General features: G+C 38.8%; 1 protein-coding gene across 8 annotated transcripts in view; it reads left to right on the top strand.

Annotated features, from left to right (window-relative positions):
• Window positions 1–17,747, top strand: part of KDM4C (lysine demethylase 4C) — a 428,768-nt gene that overhangs the window by 102,929 nt on the left and 308,092 nt on the right. For all 8 annotated transcript variants that reach the window (XM_055302072.1, XM_055302075.1, XM_055302073.1 and 5 more), the window contains one exon: window positions 7,829–7,932. In XM_055302072.1, coding sequence (XP_055158047.1) covers window positions 7,829–7,932 — 104 coding nt within the window. The remainder of the gene's footprint in view (window positions 1–7,828; window positions 7,933–17,747) is intronic.

Raw genomic sequence — 17,747 nt, 5'->3', positions numbered from 1 at the left:
TGTTAAATTGGGTGGAAATTTTAGCTATAAATGTTCTCCTAGCCAGCTTGAAATGGAAAAATACTTGACCATTACATAGTATACAGTGTTCAGGAGATAAAATAAGGTAGTCGTTTAGGAGAACCACCATCCTTCTCTAGACCACAATCAGTATGAATTTCTCCTGGTGCTCCTCTGGAGTGCTCCATGGAGCTCTATCTCTACTAGTAGTGATATTGATGATGGATCATGGGACACTTAGCAGAGTGAAATCTGTTTTGATAGCCTATGGGACACTTAGAGTTGAGTGAAACTTGCAGTGTAATAATTTTCTATGCATTCCTGAGTAACTAATTGACCATGAGTGGTAGGATGCACAGAGAAGTCAACTATAACTAACTTAAATCTCTAAAGTTGACATCTTAAGTAGGGATGTGGATAAAAATTAGTAGGTTTCTCCCCACATATTGTAGCTTATTGGTTCTTTTCATTAATAAGCTTGTTAAGAAATTTCATGTGTAAATTTAATACATCTATCTAGAGGCATTTCCCACAGAAGCAATCCTACCACATCCTTTTTCCGTGTTCTTTTCCTTACCGTTTGTATGGTTGCTATACATTTTTAAGCCTGTTAGTCATATGAATATTGCAAAAACCAATATAAAAACTGTATCAAGGCATACTAGGGTAAATTTCAATTCTGTTGAAATGAAATTGTCTTAAAATCTATTGCTAATGTGGACATGTATTCTACATGTCTGGTTTCTTCATCTTTCCTACTCCTTTCTTTACATCTTTCCTAAGTGACTAATAACTAATTTAAGCTTCTCAAAACTGGTGTTCACAGATCCATAGAAATAATTACTAAACTTTGATATGTAACCTTTTACCAAGACTGAAACTTTGGAGATTTAATGGCAACAGCATGTGTTTGTCATATGAGATCAGGATTTAAAAGGAATTCCTTAGTGGGCATCTGGGTAGCTCAGTTGGTGAAGGGTCCAACTCTTGATCTCAGCTCAGGTCTTGATCTCAGGGTTGTGAGTGAGTTCAAGCCCTTTGTTGAGCTCCACATTGGGCATGGAGCCTACTTAAAAAAAATTAAAGGAATTTCTTAGTAATAGTTAAAATATTAGAAAATGTAAGCCAGTTGATAGTTTGGAGAGATTTTTATCTGAAGGAAAAAACACATTTTTAGAGCATATCTCCTCTACATCTAACATAACAGTTTAAAAACATTTAATGATTATTTTGGGAGGTTAGAATAATTGAGGTTTAATATACTTACAGTAAAATCCTCCCCTTTTAAATATACAGTTCAGTGAATTTTGACAAAAATGTACAGTGGTGGAACTACCAACCTCATCAAAATATAGAACATTTCCTTGAAGAGGTGCTTTTGTTGGTGTTTCTCAGTTATTCCCTCCACATAGCTGTTGGCAACCAGTAATCTAATTTCTATTCCTAGAGTGTCATAAAAATAGGATATTACAGTATGTAGACTTTTGTGTCCTTTTTACTTAAAAGAATGCTTCTTGCTTATGATCACTTTTCCATTGGATACAGGACATGCACCTATATTTAGTGGATGCAACTGGTCCTTGAGAGTGCTTATAGGATTCTATATTTCCCATGCTGCACAACTCCTAGCAGTACTTTGCTAGTCTTAACAAAGGTTATTATGGGGTACTTTTAGGACTTCAGAGCTCTTTTGGGATGTCTGGAGTACATGCTTTTTATCATGCTAGCTTTTCATCCTTTCTCATGTTGTTTGGATTGGAAGAATGGTTCCAAAGATCATCCTTCTTGCTTACCATTGTATAATATCTTAAAAAACAAACAAAAATATTGTCTTTAGTTTGTTAAGGAATTAGCAGCTTGGCAGTGCCTATCATTGTAGATAGTATAAATGAGGTATAGACTAAAAATTGAGTTACCTAAGCAGCCTATTATAAGTTTTTATTATTGCTTTTCCTTTTTCTTGGATTCTTATTTAGTATATAAACTGTTTTTGCTCCTTGGATCCTGTGTAGTATTGCAATTTGTTCTAATTTTGAGTATTTGTTAAAACAGATCATGTATTTTTATGATTTAACAGTTTAGTAGAAACATAGATTGTTTTTCCAAACTATTCCTTCAGGTTTCCCACTTCCAAATCAGATACCATTTCATTGAGAGTTCATTAATTTACCTGTCACAGAAACCCTAATGTGTTAACTTGTGGGGAAGAGTTGGTATAAAGGGAATTAAGTTGTAAAGTGGTGTCGTTACCAGTATCCATTGCTTGGAGTATGAAAGAAGGGATTAAGTTTGGTCCTTTTTACATTGAGTCCACTTGTAAGTGATAATTTGGAATCCAGGCTGAATTTTGATATTTAATTTTAAAACAATCAAGTTAGAGAACAGATGGTAGAATCTACAGGTGAATACAAGGTTGAAAATAAATCTATAGAGTTTAACTTAAGTTGTGCTTGACTGTTAGAACTCCTTTTTGGGGGAGAAGTTTGTTACTTGTGACCGGAACTGTTAGGTTTAGGTCAGAAGGCCCAAGGGAATGAAGCAGTTTTTAAGGCTTGGTGACAGCACCCTCGTCAGCTTTCTGGGTCTCTTGGGATTGTGATACCCCTTCTCAGCTAACAGGCTACAGAGATAGTGGAAAAGGAAGATCCATTGAACTGACATAATGACTGGGGTCAGTATGGTGGAAATGAATAACAGGGGTAAAAAGAATGGTTAGTATTTACCGAAATTTACTTTGTGTCAAGTATACCAGCAAGGTTTTTTTTTTTAATAGAGGTAAAATTCATATAACATAAAATAAGCTGTTAAACATTTTGAAGTGTACAATTCAGTGGCATTTAGTATATTCTTATAGTGCACATCACCTTTATCAAGTTCCAAGAGAATTTCATCACCTTGTTTCTGTTCATCAGTCCCTCTCTTTTCCCTCCTACTTCTCCCCAGTCCCTGACAGCTGCTAATGTGCTTTCTCTCTAGGTATTTACCTATTCAGGATATTTCAGTATACATGGAATCATACAATAGGTGACCCACCTTTTGCCTCTGGCTTTTACTTCTCATGTTTTCCATTTTATAATATATATCAGTATTTCATTCTTTTTTATGGCTGAATAATATTTCATTTTGTGGATTATATCACATCTTGTTCATCCATTTATCAGTTGCTGGACATTTAGGTTGCTTCCACCTTTGACTGTGGCTAAGTTTTTTGTACATTATCTTGTTGGATCCCCATAATGATCCAGTAAGGATGGCTACTATGAAACACAGTATGGAGTTTTTTCAAAAAATTAAATAATAACTACTGTTGTTATCTGACAACTCCTCTTCTGAATGTATACCAAAGGGGAAACTAAATCATTATCTAGAAGAGATATATGCACTCTCATGTTCATTGCAGCATTATTCACAGTAGCCAAGACTTAGAAACAGCTGAAGTGTCCATTGACATTTGAATGGATAAAACAAATGTTTTATATATGAAAACAGTGGAATATTATTCAGCCATAAGAAGCCATAACAGCTGTAATGAATCTTGAGTACATTATACTAAGTGAAATGTGTCAGACAGAGAAAGACAAATACTGTGTGATCTCACATGTGGAATCTAAAAAAAACGAATGTACAGATACAGAGAACAAGTTGGTGGTTGCCAGAGTTGGGATAGAGGTGGAAAGGAAATGGGTAAAGGCAGTCAAAAGGTACAAACTTACATTATAAGAAAGTTAAGTTCTAGGGATGTACTGTACAGTATGGTGGCTACAATTAATACTGTATTGTATATGTCAAAGTTGCCAAGGGAGTAGATTTTAAAAAGTTCTTAATGCACACAAAGAATTTTAACTATGTGAGATGATGGATGTTAAATAAACTTATTATGGTAGTCATTTCATACACAATATGTACATGAATCAAATTCTTACTCTGTATATCTTAAACTTGTACAATGTTACATGCCAGTTATATCTCAAAAAAGCTGGAAAAAGAGAATCCATTAAGGAAGATAATTTTAGCACCTTAACTGTACAGATGAGGAAACTGAGGAGCTGAGAGATCACATGAATTGTCAGAGCTACATAAGTGTTGGAATTGTGTTTGGAATCCATGTCTCAGCAAGGCTCAACAAATTCTTAAGAATTATTATTCTCGGGATCCCTGGGTGGCGTAGCGGTTTGGCGCCTGCCTTTGGCCCAGGGCGCGATCCTGGAGACCCGGGATCGAGTCCCACGTCGGGCTCCCGGTGCATGGAGCCTGCTTCTCCCTCTGCCTGTGTCTCTGCCTCTCTCTCTCTCTCTCTGTGTGACTATCATAAAAAAAAAAAAAAGAACTATTATTCTCTCTTGTTTTGCTGGCCATATGGGCAGGGTGAGGGTGGCTTTAAATATTTCAGACAATTAGGTCTTTAGTCTAAAACTTAGCTCTGCTATTTATACCAATGAAACAAACACAAAGGTGTGTGTTTGTCAAGTATGGTAAAGGAGTGAGGAAAGTTGGTGCTCAAGTAAGCATGTGTGTTAAGCACCAGTTAAGAGAAGATTGAGTAAGATTTATACAGGGTCCCAAAGCATGGTTTATACCTTGTAGTTTGCCTCTCAAATGCTCCTACCAAAGTATCCCTACAGAATATGGGATTGAGGGTGCCTGGGTGACTTAGTCAAGTGTCTGCCTTGGGCTCAGGTCATCATCTCAGGTCATGATCATGATCAAGAGAGCAAATATTAGAGTAGGAAAAAACGATTCTGAAAGGTATATTTTAAAGAAGTAACTTGCCAAAATTTTAACACATACTATTTTCTTTTCTTTTGTTGGTGACTTTGATTGTCTTAAGTTGAATTTTTACTTAAATATTATCTTTTCTATTAGAGTTACTTTTGTTGTTTTTTATGCAAGTGACTCCAAAATTGATTTTTTACTTATTATGAAAGACACTAACATTTCTTCAGTCAGTATAGTTCTGAGTTTTAAAAAATATTTTGTATCTAATAGTATTCTGGATACATTGGGTTGCTTATATGTTGAATAAAATACTTTTCATAGATGGTGGAGTGAGGGTGAATATGAGCCATGTATTCCTGCAGATATTTTGAGGTAAAATTCATTTTGAGACACATACTTTGAACAGAATTTGTGCTATTTATGAGGTGTTTTCCAGCAATGTAAAATACAATTCTGATAGCCTATTGTAAATATAAATTCTAAACCAAAGTTTTTAATAGATTGCAAATTATCTTCCTTCAGTGGTTTTCCAATTTAAATTAACTTATGACCAGTCACCGTATTGTTCAGGTCCTGATTACAAATCCACATCAAAAGAAAATTAAATAGATGCCTCTTTCTTCATGGATTTTAATTTAAAACTCAATTCATTTAGGATGCACAGAGTTACAGATTTGAAAAATTTGATAAATCCACTTGAATTGTAATATTAAAATGTTTCCATGGATTTTGTGTTTGCGGACCACCCTACTGTGCTTTAGTCTCCATGATGGAAGACTCAGGACATCTTACTGTGTAGATATGGCTATTACATTAGTGATATTTTTTCTCCATTCGCTAAAATCTGCATTTAAAAAAATAGGGTTACTTATTTGGTATAATGTTTTATTTTCTGTTAATGTATAATATAAATGTTAACCATATACAGAGGGCTGCATCAAATGACCACTTAGGGCAAAATGATTCCTTTTATTCCCATTGGTATTGTAAGGAATGACAGACAGTATTTCTTTTTCTTTTCTTTTTTTAGAGAGAGTGCATGCAAGTATGGAAGTGGGGTGGGGATGGGAAGGCCAGAGGAAGAGGGAGAGAGAGAATCTTAAGCAGGTTCTATGCTCAGCACAGAGCCCACTTTCACAACCCTGAGATCATGACCTGACTGAAATTGAGAGTTAGACACTTAACCATTTGAGCCACCGAGGCGCAACCTGGAATGATAATATTTCTGTTGTTTCCTTTAGCATGTACTTTTAAAATTTCCAGCTATTTAGAAAATTCAGATGCAGATGCTTAAGCAGAACATACCTTTTTTTTTTTTTTTCAGATGGTTTCTTATACCCTAATGGTTCTTTCCTGGCTGGTTGATTTGTTCTCTTCTGATGATCACATACTCCAATAAAATCTTGTTAACTTTAAAAATATTCTTGTGAAACACTTTTTTGAGGTTAAAATGGTTCATGGTTAGTTAATGAATACTGGTAATCCTCTTGTCAGATTGGTCACATGCTTGAGCTATTTGGAGGTAGTGAGCTACAGAGTTAGATAAGTAACATTTCCATTGGCTTTCTCTTCATTTTAAATAGTATCTCTGCTTCTTCCTGCTTTATTTATGTGTATCCCATTGTTTTGCTGGTGAGCTCTGTTTTCCTCCTGGATTCTCTTTCTAGGATTTTCCTCTTTTACATCTCTCTCTCTTAAAAAAAAAAAAAAGATTTTGTTTATTTATTCATGAGAGACACACACAGAGAGAGGCAGAGACACAGGTAGAGGGAGAAGCAGGCTCCCTGTGGGGAGCCCAATGTGGAAATGGATCCCAGGACCCCAGGATCATGTCCTGAGCCAAAGGCAGATGCTCAACCACTGAGCCATCCAGGTGTCCCTTCCATGTGTCGCTTTCCTTTCTTGCTTTCTCTCTTGCTTTGGCATCCTACTGTTTCTCTCTGAGTGAATAAGGTGAATAGCAGGGCATCATGTATGTTCATTTTCCTGTAGCTTCCATAGCTGAATTAATGAGTCCCCCAGACAAAACTGCAGGGATGAAGTCAGTGGTGGAGAAAAACGACTGTGTTTTGGTCCATGATATGTACTGTTGAGTGAAAGGGTTGCTGCATGTTAAGCTTCCTCATTTAAAGGACTCCTTAAAACACTGCTCCTACACAGACTGGTGGGACAGGTTTCCAAGCATTTGACCTGAGCTGGCCAAGAATTTGGTTCAGGAAATTGGTAGCAGTTAACCTATTTTTTTTTAAAGTTTTTATTTAAATTTCAGTTAACATACAGTGTAATGTTAGTTTCAGGTGTACAGTATAGTGATCCAGCATGTCCACCAGTGCTCATCACAACAAATGTACTCCTTAGTCCCCATCACCTATTTCACCCATCCCCCTTACCCATCTCCCCTTTGGTAACCATTAGTTTGTTTTCTATAGTTAAGAGTCTATTCTTGGTTTGTCTCTCCCCACCCCCTTTTGCTTGCTTGTTTTGTTTGTTAAATTCCATATATGAGTGAAATATACCCAAAGAATACAAAAATGCTAATTCAAAGGGATACATGCACCCCTATGTTTATAGCAGCATTATCTACAGTAGCAATTAACTGTATTAAATTGATCAGAAAGAAACATATAAAGGTGGGAAACTGCTATGTTTTTTTCTCTTTGCCAGGCTTTGGGACAAGTACATCTGGAATGATCACTTTTAGGAATCTTTTTAAAATGAGAAATTTCTTTATTCAAAAGTTTATTTACCTTTCCTAACCATCTTTATTATTTTATCCATTTATCAGATATTAGGCAGATTTAATTAAAATTTATTAGTTGAAATTTGTAAGGCTTAGTAATTTTATATGTCACGAAAACAATTCTTGGTAGCTCTTTTTTATAATAAAGGTCGGCCTTTAGTGATATAAATATGTATCCCATAGCTTTTAAGAATTCTGACTCTAATTTTTAGTACCAGGTTTTTTTTTTCAGGTTTTTTTTTTGATGTTGGAGTTGGTCTATATTTGCATAAAACTGTCGTTTTGTGAGAATACTAGAATATAAGCTTTAAAACTATCTGAAATTTTATCATAATTGGCACATTACTACTTATATTTATTGTTTCCATTTAGGTTTTTTCCCAAGCAGTTCTCAAGGGTGTGATGCATTTCTTCGCCACAAGATGACACTAATATCTCCCTCAGTATTGAAGAAGTATGGTATTCCCTTTGACAAGGTATATTAGTGTTATTCTTTAACATTCATTTTGTGTGTGTAGTATTTATATGTAAGACAAATTGTAAGACAAATTTAACACAAGCCAATATATCCTTGACTTCAAGTAGGATTTTTAGGATGTGGGAAGAAAAATTCAGATTCATGTTTTATAATGTAACAAGTAATAAAATTACTTTTATTTCAGGAAACATTTACTATAATTTTATGCTGGTTATAGTTCACTTGTAACAGTCCTAAGAGAAAAATGCAGGACACTCAACAAACTAAGATGTAGCACATCTACATTGAAGTCTTTTATATGAACAGTGTAATTTATGTATATGATCTCTTTTTTTTAAAAGAATTCAGAACAGGGATGCCTGGGTGCCTCAGTCGGTTAAGTGTTTGGCTTTGGCTCACTCATGTCATGGTCTTAGGGTCCTGGGATTGAGTCCCTCAGTGGGCTCTGTGCTCAGTGGGGAGTTTCCTTGTCCTTCTGCCCCTTCCCCGCACATGTAATACTCTCAAATAAAATAAATCTTAAAAAAAAAAAGAACTCAGAACAATTATCATTAGTTTAGTGTTTTAGAGTCAATGATTATGATGCCAGAATGTTGCTTCTAAACACATTCAGACATAATACAATTGAGATTTCATTATGGATAAAATTGCCTGATGATTTAATAATCAGATATTGCTGCTTTGGAATATTTCTGAAGATTAAGTTCTGTAAGATTCAGTACATACCAAGTTCCTCTTTCTTTGTGCTCATGGGTGGTTATTGGGTCAGAATTAGTATGGAGCATGAGAACTTTTATGTGAAGATGCTAAAATGAAGAAAAGCTTTTGACCAGATAAATAAAAGCTCTCTCTAAAAGGAGGATTTAGTAATTAGCTACTTGTAGAAACATTGAAAAATAGCTCTACTCTCTTCCTTTCTTTTTTTCTCATTTTTAATTTGACTTTCTTCCCATAATCTTGTGCTGTTTTTCACCTCAGAAGTTTTTCACCTGTGACTAAATTTTTGCCTCTTCTTTTTTTTTTAATTTTTATTTATTTTATGATAGTCACACAGAGAGAGAGAGAAAGAGGCAGAGACATAGGCAGAGGGAGAAGCAGGCTCCATGCACCGGGAGCCCGATGTGGGATTCGATCCTGGGTCTCCAGAATCGCGCCCTGGGCCAAAGGCAGGCGCCAAACTGCTGCGCCACCCAGGGATCCCAATTTTTGCCTCTTCTTAATCTCAGTCCCTTAAAGTACATCCCATCTCCCACCACCAACTTTGTTCAAAGTGGAATTTTTGCAAAGACCAAGAGTCATTCTTTAACTTCGGGTAATTCCTGCTCACTCACAAACTGTCTTTGCTGTATTCATGCATGAGATGAGACATATTTGTCTTGTGTGACAGGGATGCTCTTACCACTGTTTTACTCACATAGTCTTAGCTACCACAAAAAGTGTGCCTTTGAGACATGTACTGTGGGAGATGTGCTTGTGTATGGAGAGAAGCTGATGGTGAACTGTAGCATATCACAGGTACAGAGGTAAGGAGCTGTGTCCCCTAGATGAGCCACTGCCACTGTGGGACGCTGTCTTACTTGCTGATACCTCTGGGAACTGGACTTTTAAGTCTCAGACACATCATTAGTGAGTGTCTCTTTTACTTTTAGGTGTTAGCTTGATTAGACACTTTAAGTTGGAATTTTAGAAAGGAGTGGAGAATGAGTGGACTAGAGTCTCCCACGGACAGGAAATCCTTTAGGATTTCAAGGCTGGTGATAGATATTGATCAAGTTGGTCTTTGGGAGAGGGGATAATGTGATATAGCATATGGTGGGATTGTTTCATTTCCCCAGGTTGGAGGCCTTTGGAGCATGTACCTCCTTTCCAATCTTTGGGGAGAAGGAAGCAGGTGCCTTTCATCCCATTCTGGGCTGTGGCTTCTCCATACTGCTTCGTAAATCACCAGATGTACGAGGCTTTCCTTTGGTCTCTTGAGGATGAGACATTTCATGGCTTCTGAAGATGCCAATGCCACGCCATCTGATTGGCCATTGCAGTTTTTCTTTTTTCTTTTCTTTTTTTTTCTTTTTTCTTTTCTTTTTCTTTTCTTTTGTTCTTTCTTTTTTATTTTTATTTTTATTTTTATCTTTTATTTTTATTTTTTGGCAATTGCAGTTTTTCATGTGAAATATTGCCACTTCCTCTTCCGTGTTGATGAAGGATGTGTGATAACTCTGTGCTCTTCAAGAAGCTTATTGTCTGATGATGATGATGTTCCATGGGAGAGAGTAGCATAGACTTCCAAATTAAACTTACATGTTCATTCCTGATTCTATCATTTAGACAAATTATGTAATTTTTCTGAGCTTCCATTTCTTTAGCTGGAAAATGATGATAATAGTACTTATTTTTTTAATAAATTAATTTTTTTATTGGTGTTCAATTTACCAACATACAGAATAACACCCAGTGCTCATCCCATCAAGTGTCCCCCTCAGTGCCCGTCATCCACTCACCCCCACCCCCTGCCCTCCTCCCATTCCACCACCCCTGGTTCGTTTCCCAGAGTTAGGAGTCTTTATGTTCTGTTTCCCTTTCTGATATTTCCCACACATTTCTTCTCCCTTCCCTTCTATTCCCTTTCACTATTATTTATATTCCCCAAATGAATGAGAACATATAATGTTTGTCCTTCTCCGATTGACTTATTTCACTCAGCATAATACCCTCCAGTTCCATCCACGTTGAAGCAAATGGTGGGTATTTGTCGTTTTTAATGGCTGAGGAATATTCCATTGTATACATAGACCACATCTTTATCCATTCATCTTTCGATGGACACCGAGGCTCCTTCCACAGTTTGGCTATTGTGGACATTGCTGCTAGAAACATCGGGGTGCAGTGTCCCGGCGTTTCATTGCATCTGAATATTTGGGGTAAATCCCCAGCAGTGCAATTGCTGGGTCGTAGGGCAGGTCTATTTTTAACTCTTTGAGGAACCTCCACACAGTTTTCCAAAGTGGCTGCACCATTTCACATTCCCACCAGCAGTGTAAGAGGGTTCCCTTTTCTCCGCATCCTCTCCAACATTTGTTGTTCCCTGCCTTGTTAATTTTCCCCATTCTCACTGGTGTGAGGTGGTATCTCATTGTGGTTTTGATTTGTATTTCCCTGATGGCAAGTGCTGCAGAGCATTTTCTCATGTGCGTGTTGGCCATGTCTGTGTCTTCCTCTGTGAGATTTCTCTTCATGTCTTTTGCCCATTTCATGATTGGATTGTTTGTTTCTTTGGTGTTGAGTTTAAGAAGTTCTTTATAGATCTTGGAAACTAGCCTTTTATCTGATAGGTCATTTGCAAATATCTTCTCCCATTCTGTGGTTGTCTTTTAGTTTTGTTGACTGTATCCTTTGCTGTGCAAAAGCTTCTTATCTTGATGAAGTCCCAGTAGTTCATTTTTTCTTTTGTTTCTTTTGCCTTCGTGGATGTATCTTGCAAGAAGTTACTGTGGCCGAGTTCAAAAAGGGTGTTGCCTGTGTTCTCCTCTAGGATTTTGATGGAATCTTGTCTCACATTTAGATCTTTCATCCATTTTGAGTTTATCTTTGTGTATGGTGCAAGAGAGTGGTCTAGTTTCATTCTTCTGCATGTGGATGTCCAATTTTCCCAGCACCATTTATTGAAGAGACTGTCTTTCTTCCAGTGGATCGTCTTTCCTCCTTTATCGAATATTAGTTGACCATAAAGTTCAGGGTCCACTTCTGGGTTCTCTCTTCTGTTCCATTGATCTATGTGTCTGTTTTTGTGCCAGTACCACACTGTCTTGATGACCACAGCTTTGTAGTACAACCTGAAATCTGGCATTGTGATGCCCCCAGCTCTGGTTTTCTTTTTTAGAATTCCCCTGGCTATTCGGGGTCTTTTCTGATTCCACACAAATCTTAAAATAATTTGTTCTAAGTCTCTGAAGAAAGTCCATGGTATTTTGATAGGGATTGCATTAAACGTGTAAATTGCCCTGGGTAACATTGACATTTTCACAATATTAATTCTTCCAATCCATGAGCATGGAATATTTTTCCATCTCTTTGTGTCTTCCTCAATTTCTTTCAGAAGTGTTCTATAGTTTTTAGGGTATAGATCCTTTACCTCTTTGGTTAGGTTTATTCCTAGGTATCTTATGCTTTTGGGTGCAATTGTAAATGGGATTGACTCCTTAATTTCTCTTTCTTCAGTCTCATTGTTAGTGTATAGGAATGCCATTGATTTCTGGGCATTGATTTTGTATCCTGCCACGCTACCAAATTGCTGTATGAGTTTTCTAGCAATCTTGGGGTGGAGGCTTTTGGGTTTTCTATGTAGAGTATCATGTCATCGGCGAAGAGGGAGAGTTTGACTTCTTCTTTGCCAATTTGAATGCCTTTAATGTCTTTTTGTTGTCTGATTGCTGAGGCTAGGACTTCCAGTACTATGTTGAATAGCAGTGGTGAGAGTGGACATCCCTGTCTTGTTCCTGATCTTAGGGGAAAGGCTCCCAGTGCTTCCCCATTGAGAATGATACTTGCTGTGGGCTTTTCCTAGATAGCTTTTAAGATGTCGAGGAAAGTTCCCTCTATCCCTACACTCTGAAGAGTTTTGATCAGGAATGGATGCTGTATTTTGTCAAATGCTTTCTCTGCATCTAATGAGAGGATCATATGGTTCTTGGTTCTTCTCTTGCTGATATGATGAATCACATTGATTGTTTTACAAGTGTTGAACCAGCCTTGTGTCCCGGGGATAAATCCTACTTGGTCATGGTGAATAATTTTCTTAATGTGTTGTTGGATCCTATTGGCTAGTATCTTGTTGAGAATTTTTGCATCCATGTTCATCAGGGATATTGGTCTGTAATTCTCCTTTTTGGTGGGGTCTTTGTCTGGTTTTGGAATTAAGGTGATGCTGGCCTCATAGAACGAATTTGGAAGTACTCCATCTCTTTCCATCTTTCCAAACAGCTTTAGTAGAATAGGTATGATTTCTTCTTTAAACGTTTGATAGAATTCCCCTGGGAAGCCATCTGGCCCTGGACTCTTGTATCTTGGGAGGTTTTTGATGACTTCTTCAATTTCCTCCCTGGTTATTGGCCTGTTCAGGTTTTCTATTTCTTCCTGTTCCAGTTTTGGTAGTTTGTGGCTTTCCAGGAATGTGTCCATTTCTTCTAGATTGCCTAATTTATTGGCGTATAGCTGTTCATAATATGCTTTTAAAATCGTTTGTATTTCCTTAGTGTTGGTAGTGATCTCTCCTTTCTCATTCATGATTTTATTAATTTGAGTCTTCTCTCTCTTCTTTTTAATAAGGTTGGCTAATGGTTTATCTATCTTATTAATTCTTTCAAAGAACCAACTCCTGGTTCTGTTCTGTTCCACAGTTCTTCTGGTCTCGATTTCGTTGAGTTCTGCTCGAATTTTAATTAACTCTCTTCTTCTGCTGGGCGTAGAGTCCATCTGCTGTTTTTTCTCTAGCTCCTTTATGTGTAAGGTTAGCTTTTGTATTCGAGTTCTTTCCAATTTTTGAATGGATGCTTGTATTGCGATGTATTTCCCCCTCAGGACTGCTTTTGCTGCCTCCCAAAGATTTTGAACGGTTGTATCTCCATTCTCATTAGTTTCCATGAATGTTTTTAATTCTTCCTTAATTTTCTGGTTGACCCTTTCATCTTTTAGCAGGATGGTCCTTAACCTTCATGTGTTTGAGGTCCTTCCAAACTTCTTGTTGTGATTTAGTTCTAATTTCAAGGCATTATGGTCTGAGAATATGCAGGGGACGATCCCAATCTTTTGGTATCGGTTCAGACCCGATTTGTGACCCAGAATGTGGTCTATTCTGGAGAAAGTTTCATGTGCACTTGAGAAGAATGTGTATTCAGGTGAGTTTGGATGTAAAGTTCTGTAGATATCTATGAAATCCATCTGGTCCAGTGTATCATTTAAAGCTCTCGTTTCTTTGGCAATGTTGTGCTTAGAAGACCTATTGAGGGTAGAAAGAGCTAGATTGAAGTCACCAAGTGTATTATTATCTAAGTATTTCTTCACTTTGGTTATTAATTGGTTTAAATATTTGGCAGCTCCCACATTCGGGGCATATATATTGAGGATTGTTAAGTCCTCTTGTTGGATGGATCCTTTAAGTATGAGATAGTGTCCCTCTTCGTCTCTCACTGTAGTCTTTGGGGTAAATTTTAGTTTATCTGATATAAGGATGGCTACCCCTGCTTTCTTTTGAGGACCATTTGAATGGTAAAATGGTTCTCCAACCTTTTACTTTCAGGTTGTAGGTGTCTTTCTGTCTAAAATGAGTCTCTTGTAGACAGCAAATAGATGGGTCCTGCTTTTTTATCCAGTCTGAAACCCTGCGCCTTTTGATGGGGTCATTAAGCCCATTCACGTTCAGAGTTACTATTGACAGATATGAGTTTAGTGTCATCATGATATCTATTCAGTCCTTGTTTTTGTGGATTGTTCCCCTGAACTTCTTCTTAAAGGGGAATTTTAAGAGTCCCCCTTAAAATTTCTTGCAGAGCTGGTTTGGAGGTCACATATTCTTTCAGTTCCTGCCTGTCTTGGAACCTCTTTATCTCATCTCTCCTTCCATTTTGAATGAGAGCCTTGCTGGATAAAGTATTCTTGGTTGCATGCTCTTCTCATTTAGGACCCTGAATATATCCTGCCAGCCCTTTCTGGCCTGCCAGGTCTCTGTGGAGAGGTCTGCTGTTACCCTAATATTCCTCCCCATAAAAGTCAGGGATTTCTTGTCTCTTGCTGCTTTAAGGATCTTCTCTTTATCTTTGGAATTTGCAAGCTTCACTATTAAATGTCGAGGTGTTGAACGGTTTTTATTGATTTTAGGGGGGGATCTCTTTATTTCCTGGATCTGAATGCCTGTTTCCCTTCCCAGATTGGGAAAGTTTTCAGCTAGGATTTGTTCAAATACATATTCTGGCCCTGTGTCCCTTTCGGCGCCCTCGGGAACCCCAATTAAACGTAGATTTTTCTTCCTCAGGCTGTCGTTCATTTCACTTAATCTGTCTTCACGGTCTTTTAATTGTCTGTCTCTTTTTTCCTCAGTTTCCCTCTTTGCCATTAACTTGTCTTCTATGTCACTCACTCGTTCTTCCACCCTGTTAACCCTCATCATTAGGACTTCTAGTTTGGATTGCATCTCATTCAATTGATTTTTAATTTCTGCCTGATTGGATCTAAATTCTGCAGTCATGAAATCTCTTGAGTCCTTTATGCTTTTTTCTAGAGCCACCAGTAGCTGTATAATAGTGCTTCTGAATTGGCTTTCTGACATTGAATTGTAATCCAGATTTTGTAACTCTGTGGGAGAGAGGACGTTTCTGATTCTTTCTTTTGAGGTGAGGTTTTCCTTCTAGTCATTTTGCTCAGTGCAGAGTGGCCAAAAACAAGTTGTATTGAGAAAAGGAGAAAAAGAGAGGAGAGTAAGAAGGAAAGAAAAGAGAAAAAGAAAAAAGAAAAAAGGAAAAAAGAGAAGAAAAAGAGAAAGAAAAAGAAAGAAAGGGAAAAAAAGGGTGGGGGAAGCAATCAGAAATCAAAAAGAAAAAAAAAAACACGGGGGAGTATCTTCTGATTCTGTAGACTTTAAGTCCCTTGACTTCCCCTGGAACTGGTCCGTCTAGCTGGTCTTCTGGGGGAGGGGCCTGTTGTACTGATTTTCAGGTGTTAGCACTTGGGGGAGCTGCTCTGCCCCTGCCTGGTGCAGGGCTCAGTGGGGTTTGTTTACCCCGTGAGGCCCCAGGAGGAACAACCCCAGTGGCGGGGCCAGGTCTTGAAACCTGGATTCAGCTCCCGCAGTAACTCCGGAGCCCCCCGTCTGCAGGGCCTGGAGGCTCCAGGGCGGGGCCGCTGATCTGCTCAGCTCGGGGCAGGAGCGTCCTTGCTGTCCTGGGCCCTCCCGGCCTCTGACTGTCCCGGGGGAGGCCGGATCCTGGGCTGTGTCCCGGCGCCCAGTGCTCCCGGACCTGCCCTGTTGGATTCTCGCTCCCGGTGGCGCAGCCTCCACCGCGGAGCAGCCGCCCGAGCCCCTCCGCCGCGCAGCCCCCTCCGCATGGAGCCTCTTCCTCTGCCGGAGCCGCTCCCGAGCTGCTCCTGGGGCTCGCAGTCCCCTCCGCGGAGCCGCCGCCCGAGCCACCGCCCGAGCCCCTCCGAGCTGCTCCGGGTCCCGCCCTGCGTGCTGCAGCCCTTAGGGAGCTCGGAGGTGTCTGTTAGTGTCCCCGGGAGCCCGAGGGCATCCCCGCCCTCCTGGGTCCTGCTCCAACTCCCTGCGAGCCCCTTTCCGCCCGCCCGGGAAGGTTGGTGCAGCTCCTGCTCCTCCGGGACGGGGCTCTCCTGTCCTGGGGACACTCGCCCCGGCCTCAGCCCGGCTCCTCGCGGGGCCCCTCCCCCTCGGAGGCCTTTTGTTCCTTTATTTCTTTTTCCCCGTCTTCCTACCTTGATAGAAGTGCGAACTCTTCTCACTGCAGCATTCCAGCTGGTCTCTCTTTAAATCTCAGGCCGAATTCGTAGATTTTCAGGATGATTTGAAGGTTATCTAGGTAATTTGGTGGGTACAGGTGACTTGGGGACCCTGCTCTTCCGCCATCTTGCCCCTCCTCCCTCAATAATAGTACTTAATAGGGCTAATTATGAGGATGAAAAAAGATGATCTGTAAGAGGGCTTTATAGAACATATTCTTTCTCTTCAGTTTAACCCTCTTTTAGGCAGTCATTTTCACAATGAAAATAATTTCATTTAGGTAACATTATTTTCCTCCTCCTTTCAATGTATTTTCATATAATTGTGTGTATATATGTGTGTGTGTGTGTATGAAAAAGTATGTTTAATTGATAATGTCTGCTTTTAATTATGTGTACTTTCCTTTTCAACTTCTTTTATGACATGGAATTTTGATTATTTGGTCTTATAATAAAAGGGACTTGTTCTTTTCTGTTACTGTGCTTTCTTGTCGATGTGTTACACAGAAGTAGTATAACCAACCTTATATTTTGGCTAACTGGGATGGACTGTTTCTAGAAGTTACATGGAAACAAAACTTAGAGTCCTTTTCAATAGGAACAGGTGCTCTTTTTCATCATGGTAAGAGCAGGATTTTTTAGGCAGAGTAGAGAAGGATTGTGGGTGGGATTCAATGGAGCAGTGAAGATATTTTCCTTACCTCAGTGGCAGCAGCCCTAGTTTCTTCACCTGTCTGTGTAGGGTTAGAAACTAACCCTATGTGAGTTTTATCACATAGTACAGGGAAGTGTGGCTCAGAATGATGGAACTGGAACAATGTGGGACATTGATGAGCCATTCTTTGTGGGCCAGGTGGCAGTGGAGTTGCTGCCAGGTGTTCTCCTCGGCTGGGGGAGAGGGTGATGAGATAAATTTCAGACATGTTGTGAAAGAAAATACGCCCATACACAACATTTTAGCATACCTAAAATGGCAACTGAATTGCATTTAGTACCTCTGTCTTTACACAGTATGTCTCCTGTATATTTATATACCCATGCCCAGCCACATACTCATTTCTCAGCATTTCAGGACTGAAATGAACCATACATAATATATTTGATAATCTATTGTAGAAGAGGTAAATTAAAAACACAGAAAAAATTTGCTGTATTATTTTTTTATAGCTCAAGGTGTATTTTGTGTGTTTTGGTGATTATAAAAAGCCAAATGTCTTTAACCTAAAAAATAGGAATGGGGTAAATATATTTTTCATGTTTGCTTTTAAATTCTAGCTGATATACCCCAGTTAGTTTAATTATATGCACTCACAC

The sequence above is a fragment of the Nyctereutes procyonoides genome, unplaced genomic scaffold, assembly GCF_905146905.1.
Source record: "Nyctereutes procyonoides isolate TBG_1078 unplaced genomic scaffold, NYPRO_anot_genome, whole genome shotgun sequence".
NCBI lineage: Eukaryota > Metazoa > Chordata > Mammalia > Carnivora > Canidae > Nyctereutes > Nyctereutes procyonoides.
The sequence above is the reverse complement of the archived record's forward strand: the minus strand, read 5'-3'. Positions and strand labels throughout refer to the sequence as shown.